General features: G+C 31.4%; 1 protein-coding gene across 2 annotated transcripts; it reads left to right on the top strand.

Moving 5' to 3' along the window:
• The first annotated feature begins 679 nt into the window (after positions 1-679).
• Positions 680-3566, top strand: LOC121124250 (uncharacterized). 2 transcript variants are annotated; one of them, XM_040719404.2, is made up of 5 exons: positions 680-1118; positions 1189-1574; positions 1633-1927; positions 2007-2433; positions 2508-3566. In XM_040719404.2, the coding sequence occupies exons 2-5, from the start codon at positions 1408-1410 to the stop codon at positions 2516-2518; spliced, it is 900 nt and encodes a 299-aa protein (XP_040575338.1). In that variant the 5' UTR covers positions 680-1118; positions 1189-1407; the 3' UTR covers positions 2519-3566. The 2 variants fall into 2 exon arrangements, 1 of the variants encoding a protein (XP_040575338.1); XR_011781734.1 differs by having other exon boundaries at positions 785-1118; positions 1996-2433.
• Positions 3567-8176: the final 4610 nt, after the last annotated feature.

The following is an 8176-nucleotide window of genomic DNA, read 5'->3' as shown; positions in this document are numbered from 1 at the left end:
TATCGTACCGACTGCTGGGCAGGCAAGAAAAACAGGTTATGACGAAACACGCAACCACTCATCTACTATGACGTCAATATTAAAAGCGTGGTGGAAGTCAAACGTCAGTCATACATACGTTATGATATAACCTTGTATTTCTATAAACCTTGCAGGCAAGCGCTGTATTTTATTGCTAATCTATAATTTTGATAAGATGAAAGAATCCTACAGTTGGAATTTTTTCAAATCACAAACAATGTTTCTCCACAACCAGAGTAAACTTTGCTTTGTTCAAAGAAAGTAAATAATTCAAAAGTGTCTGGGGTATTATATGGAGGTATAGATAAAAAAAAAGTCTGGTTTTTGCACAATCATAAAGAAATATAAAAAAAAGTAAATATATCGACTGTCCCATATAGTAACATCACATTTCTTTGTATGAAAACACGACATTACCATACTAACATAAAAGTATATGGTATATTTCGTCGTTAGCTGTCCATATTTCAGCCCCCTCCCCCTCTAACCTGTAGTTGGAACATTGATTGGTTGATTTGAAATTAGTTTTTGTTAAACTCTGAACACTTGGCCAAGAATTGGATAACTACCAATTGGCTTTGGACTTTCTTTGTGTGTGTGTCTTTTCATATGATAAGTTGCTTGATACAATATAGGTGTTGTGACGTATCCCTTTTTCGGCAGTTGCAGTAAAGTAATCTGTTTATAAGTACACTTGTCCTCATAATTATTCATACACTTGTCACAGTTCTTGTGATATATAAAAAAATTGTATTTGTGTTTAATTAGACAAATTAACCAGGGTATTAATAATTTTGAGAACAAGTGTATATATCTCTAAATTAACTCTATGTACGCCATCTTTGTTTCTCCCTTCTCCTCCGTGGAAGTCTTATGAGGGCAAGCCTTCATCATGAGTGCTCCTTATCTACTTCTAATACTATACACATATGTTGTCATGGAGCTGAGTACATACTTAGTAGATACTTTGATTCCACTTTCACACCCAACAATAATTAAAGTTGTAACAAAACATACGTCAATTAGAGAAAGAAAACGTCAACAGTTTCTCGTATATTAAATGTAATCCTGGTCTCCCACGGAGAGTGTGCAAGAAGGTGAGTGAATTATGAAATGGCTACAGTTTTCAGACATTGCAGGGGATTACGTTTCACTTTTTCTTGACAGCAATGTACTTAATTGTTTGACAGAAGTTTCGTGATATTAATATTAGTACGAGCAAGTATAAAAAATCCTCCTCTTTACATTATTGTATTGGACACATCACATTCATGGAAACTGTGGAAGAGATTTGAATAATAGGTAATCATCATATATCATGAGGAAAAGGTTGTTCCTTCAATATAGCCAGTGTTGTCCAAGAGCCGTTGCTTCATCCCTGCTTGAATGTGTTCCTCATTTGACGAGAAAGTGAAGAACTTAACAAAACTCTCAAACTTGGATTTAGTTTCCTATCTCCAGAGTCGAAACATCCTTCCTTCAGTGAAAGTATGTCCTCGCTGCGAAACTAAAATGAACTTAGTGATAGAGTACCATTCCTTGGACGGATTAATGTAAAGTACCTTAATATATGTATTATACTCTATTGATCTTGATTTTGTTTGTCTACAGTTGGAAATGTCCAAGACTTTGTAAAAAGTCATTCTCAATCAAGGACGGTACTTTTTTCTCCGAGTCCACTCTCCCCATAAAGAAGCAACTACATCTCATGGCCGTATGGGCTAAGCAGAATCGAGTAACTGAAGCATCCTTGGAATGTACTGTATCACGATTCTCTGCTATGAGGATGTTTGAATCTCTTCGGAATATATGTAAATGGCGGCTTCAAACCTTGGATGATCTCCGTGTAGGTGGTCCCCGGAAAATTGTTCATGTGGATGAATTATGTCTGAGTGAGAAGTCGAAGGTAAATAGGGATCCAGTCCCTGTCGTATTCTGTACATAACTTTGTTTTGTTATCATGGTGTATTCGAGGTTCCTCTCAGGAGTCACCCCTATGGGCTCTTGTTTTCGTTGACAATTCGGGTCTTTCTTCAACCAAGGGAGTGGTGTCCATCATCAACAATCGAGACCCTTCCTCTCTTCTTCCCATTATACAGCACATTGCACGACCGGGAAGCATTATTTGGAGCTCAAAGTGGTCCATGTACAATAATCTCTATAATTCGCCTTACCTAAAACAATATACTAGAGTGAATCCAAATTTGAAATTCCTTGAACCGGGTAGGGGGCAAGCATGCTGGAGCATTCGTCTCTACAAGGATCGTTTAAAACAAAAGATGAAAACCCATAACGGGAATCACCGACATCGAGTACCTTCTTATATCAATGAGCTTATGTGGTTTGAGAGACATGGAAATACGTTCAATGAAGCTTTTGAGAGCATTCTACGGGACCTTACATTGAAGTATGGTAAGTTGAGAATCCATTATACCATTGATGTATACCTATATGTTATTTCTGTTACAATTCATCTTGTCCTTCAGGATTGCGATGAGAAGATGCAAGAAGTATGATGTCAAAACAGTTTGTACCTTAGGAAATTTTTGTAAATGTATACTATAAAAAATGTTGTGATTTTAGAAATATTTTTGTATTCATAGATATAATATAATCTTAGTTCAATCCTTGTTAATACCAAAAACAACGCCGTAGAATTTGCCTTCATTTTAATATATATTTGTTAGTTCATTCATCATATCTATTCAATTAACGTGTTTTCTTTATGTCGAATCCCTATATTTCGTGTTATCTAATATACTTTTTAATTTCATTTAAAAATAATTTAAGGAGCTGATTTTTAGCATTATTTTAGAAAAATGAAGTTTTATTAAACTACAAGCTCATTTGAGACTTTGATTTGTATGGGATTCCCGTTGAATTGGATGTGTGATCATGAGAATTGGTTATGTGTATTTTAAAGATGGGGCCTTCCCAATAAATGAAGCTATTCAGTGATACAAGATGAATGAGTCTTCGAATTCGTCATGATTCTTCTCTCGGAGGAGACTGATAATGATTAGACCTAAGATTCTAGAGCAATCCCTCAGTCTCTCAAAAAAATTTCCACTTAGACCTGGATGTGAATAATTGCCAATTTTTTTAAGACTATTGTGAAATAAATAGAGAAAATTTGGATTCTAGTTAGATTACAAAACAGCTTTTGATGAAATTTTTCGAAGAATAATCTACCTGCAATAAATATCCTTTATTGGGCCCTCTTTTTTGGAGGTGAAACTATGTATTTGATGTAATGATGGTTATGATTACATGATTGGATATGTGAGGGAACCAAATTCCAAAACCAGGCAATTAGAGGAAGGGAAAGTTTGGGCTTATTGAACAATCCTCCTTGAATCTTGCCAACTTTAAATTTACTTCAATTACTGTTGTGGTTTTTTTTTTTTTTTTTGCTATGTTTAAAACTAACTATACTGATCGAAGGCAATAATTAACAGAATTAAGGGAGTCTTTCTAAAATCTTGTTATTATGTCAATATAATGTACTAAATTTATGAATAAATTATGATAAATATAAAACAAAACTTATTTCTTTAGATTATCCTTATAAAACATTTTTTTTCTTTGATTATAAATTGATCAATTTTGATATTTTGGGTACTCTTTTTTTTACATTTTAGCGCTCTTTTTTGCTTATTTTAGACGAAAAAATTATAGGTCAAGTTATGTGGTTCTCAAGATGGGTAAGGTATTTTTGCCCCTAGCAATAATGAAAATGTATCTTCTAGATAGCTAGTATATACAAAGTTGTCGAATTTCAACAATTCCATAGATACTTATTAAAACTTAGTATAATGTATGTAAATAAAACTTATTTTAAATCTCAGGCATACATTGAGTGATCATAAAGTTGTTTTTTTTTTCAAAATAGTTATAAAATATAGCTTTAGTTCTATTAATTTATGAAACTTGATAAGTTTACTTAACAAATTTTTAGCGTGCTCCGTGTTCGATACAGTCGCAATTCCCAAAGATAAAAAAAAGTATAGATTATTATGTTGAGAAGAACATTACCAATAAACAATTCTAGTTAATTACTAAGTATTGTGAATAGTCAATGTCATCAGAGTAAAGTGTAACGTTGAAGTGAGAGGTTGCTTGCCTTGTTGTTCTTTGGTTACTAATGTATTAATTATGTTCACAAACTTATAGAGTACAGATGCATTAGAAGTAGATAGTTTTTGATGCATTTCACTCGTATCTAGTGAGTTTAAGTCTGTAGTGCATCAACGAAAAAACAATCTTGAACAAAAATCAAGAAAAGAAGAAAATAACAAAATATTTTTTTTTGGTTTATACAACCCAATATTTCATTGCAAATTTGAGTCAATTATAGGTTTTGTATTCAAATTTCTGGGACAAGTTAAGATATTCAGGAGCTATGGATATAATCAAAAACCTTTATTTGATTTTAATGACATATATTGGCCAGTGTATAATTCCTTTCAATCATAAAATCTATTAATTTATCATTATTTTATTGTGAAAATCAGTTTTGGCTACTTTCAGTGCAATTTGTAGCACACTTACAGAGTTAAAAACAATAGCTTTTTGATTGGAGTTGAGGACCATTTGTAGAAGAATACAAATGTTTTCAATTTTGAGAAAGCTTGTATTGTATTGACAACCACCTTTAATGTATTATTATTTATTTGCCTGTTTCGTAAAAATAATATAACTTGATCTCAACTTTCAAAAAACAACAACAACGTTTATCACAAGAAATGTGTCTGGCTATATAAAAAAATATTTGGTGGATATCAAATATCAATCGTATTATAATTCATCTAAGGTAATTGAGTACACCTATCAATATCGTGAGCGTATATATCAAATTTGATAAAGGCAGTGTTCTGTAATATCTATTTATAAAAATCGTGTGTATTTTGGACTAGAAACCGAAAATCAACATAGTCAATTTTAATAATATTTTGGAGGAAAGGAGCTTAGCTGTCATGGCGTTTCATTATAAGTGTTACATGTGACTGTGACAAGAGAGGAGGGGAAGAAGGTAATAAACAAGGACATATCCAAAAATTACTCTGATATCCATCCTCAATTATATCAGAGTCTGACAAGAACTTACAATTATACCTCTTCAACAAATCCTCAAGCTTAGCCTCCGTCTTTTATGAACACAAATGAATGTTCAACAAATTTTGAATATAATTGAATGTAGTAGGAAAGGAAGTTGACAGCTGGGGAGTTAAATAATAATGACAACAGCTAAGGAAAAGAAAATTCATTCTGCAAACTACCAAATTCAAAAAAAAAAAAAAAAGGACCTGCTAACACACTTGTAATATTATTTAGTTGAGTAATAAGTTACTTATTACATAATACTCCGAGCAAAAGTAATTTAATTACATTACTGATAATCAAGAATAACAACATTACTTCAATAGATTACTTATTTTTCTATAAGATTTTGATCATTTAAGAGATGATCAATGCTACAATCAACTCGGGGAGATTCTTACATTGGATAATGAATCGGTGAATATAAGTTCTAAATTAATTTAGAGTCATTCCCTTCAATTACGAGTTTCACCTAGATTTTCTGTATTAGCATTTTTTTAAATCTTTGATTATTTTTGGTCCTGACTAGAGATAGGACACGTCTTGGAACTGGATTCGAAGTAAACTTGTATTAATAAAAAAATGTCAGAGACCCGAACTAGCTTAGGGTGTTCGAACTTTTGACGATATTAAAAAAGATCCGAGGGATTCTTCAAACCTTAAAAAGCTTATAGTATAGCTTAATCCTAGTTTCAAAGAAAGATAAAGTCTATATTTAACGTAGCATCTCTATTTATCTTGATTAGTGCTTTGAGCCACATCTATGTACATAAAGGAATTGTGAATTGTTATCTTTGTTTTAATCCCTAACAATTCATCCCAAAATAACAGAAAAAAAAAGGCTGAAAATTAGTTGGTTGTTTGCCAATTCTTCACAACTATTGAACTTTTATTCATTAGTTGATGAGAATTATTAACAGCTTCAAAGTAGAGGATTCTAATTAGGCATTGGCGTTGTTTACTAGTATTTTTTTGTAAACAAGACGCCAGAGAGTGGCGCCGTCTTGTGTCAAGATAATGCAACTTTTTTTAATAATAATATTGTATAATACCAAATAACGTACGGTTGTTTTTCACATAGAAGGCGTTATCAAAAATTTCCTGAGCAAGCACCATTTCTTTAAACAACAGCCTACAGACTTTCACGCCACCTTGCAGATAATATATACCTATATATTTAGTTTGTTGTTGCATTATTCAGCCAATCAACGTTCTAAACATTGATTAAAAGAAAAGAAGCAGAAACATCAGCAGCAGACAAAAAAAATATATCCTGTATATTTTTGTTTAACGAGGTAACGCGGTGCTTGAAGTTATTCCAGACGGTCTCACTAACAAATATTAAAACTTTATAGGTTAACACCTCTCTATTTTTCTTCTTTTCACCCTCTAATCAGTGTCTTTAACATTGATTGGTTGGATTTGAATTAGTACCGATTTTGCTGTGATTTTTTTTTTTTTCATCGGAGGAGATGTTGCGAGATATTTATGTACCTACAGTAAAGGTAAAAACGTATCGTATCCTATTATAAGAATAATTCTAATAACAACTATTAACTATGTTCTGATAGTTATAACATTGGTTTATTGATTGTTTCGAAATCAGAAATAAGTTAAATGGTACCCTTAATCCTAATCTTAATGTATTAACGACTGATCTTCGGTTAAAATACACATAAAAATTCAAGACAAGAATTTGTCTAATTTTGGTTTTGGATCTGGATCCGAAAGTTTTGAGCTCCCGAAATTTACTCAATTTTTTATGTCTAAAGATCTGAACTGATGCAGATCCGAGAAAGTGTAGATCCAACCTTTTTTAGTCCAGAATCATTGGAACACAGTTTTTAAAAAAATATAGTTTTTTACACATTAATAATAATGAAACAACAGTTTCCAACTTTGTATCTTTGAATTTAGAATCTTAACTTATGCCTCAATAAACTTTACCAAATTATTTATTTTCTGGTTCACAATTTATAATTTAGTATAATAAAACATATCTATAGTCTCTTTAATTATTCAGATTTTTTAGTTTTCAGGATTACACAAGACATTCACAATATATATCAAGTATAAACTTATAGCCCCTAAAAATAACATTGTGACAGTATTTGACTTCTTGCTTGCTCGTCTTCGGATCGGATTAAGACACTTTATTAATAACTTAAGTAATGACGGATTCAACAAAGTAATGATATCATAAGTTATTTCTTATTACTCAATTAAGTAATTTCTTTATATTACTAATTACTTTTTTTTTAGCAAAGTAACTATTAGTTACAAGAAAAGTAAAATATTACTAACTAAGACAATAATATCCAACATAGGAAATAGGTACATACTATGGAAAAATCGCAATGAGGCTGTTGGATTAGTTGAAGGGTTTTCATGGTTTCATTCTAGAGTAGGGTTGCCCTCTTTTTGCCCATGAAAAAGAGGGCAAATTTTTTTCATTGGAGGCCCATAGGACCACGCACTTTAAATAACTTGATATGTCTTACACTACAAATGATTCTCAATAGGAACATATACTATATGTATTTATTCCTGTATGTTTATTGCACCAACGTACAACCATTTTCTGCATATAAATGTATTTTTACATGTCCTCTATAAGCAAAAGGGACAAATATTTGCTTTAAAAAAGTGCAAAAATGAATTTTAGCTCCTTCATATAAAAAAGTTTGCTTAAAACAACTATAGTGCGATTTGTTCAAATAATGTAATTGGAATCGGATTTATTCCGGAAACCCCAACATTTTTAGACCTTTGCAAAATCGACGATAATTAACTAATTAATGAGCTAATCATCCACCGCTATAAAACAAGATATATTGCTAATTTAACTTTGGAATAAACAATTTAAACAATCATCTCTATAAAACCTCTCAATGAAAAGTCTTGGGCAATGGCGGACGTCTCCTATCTAATATAATTTTCAAAAATGTGTTAAATACAACTTTAAATTTGTAGCTTTATTATGAAACAAAAATAAAACATTTCAGATAAATAAAACTTGTTAATTTTCATTTTTATTGCACACTTTATTATATTA

The sequence above is a fragment of the Lepeophtheirus salmonis genome, chromosome 9 (assembly GCF_016086655.4).
Source record: "Lepeophtheirus salmonis chromosome 9, UVic_Lsal_1.4, whole genome shotgun sequence".
In the NCBI taxonomy this organism is placed as follows: Eukaryota; Metazoa; Arthropoda; class Copepoda; order Siphonostomatoida; family Caligidae; genus Lepeophtheirus; species Lepeophtheirus salmonis.
This window is presented reverse-complemented; position numbering and strand designations above follow the sequence as displayed.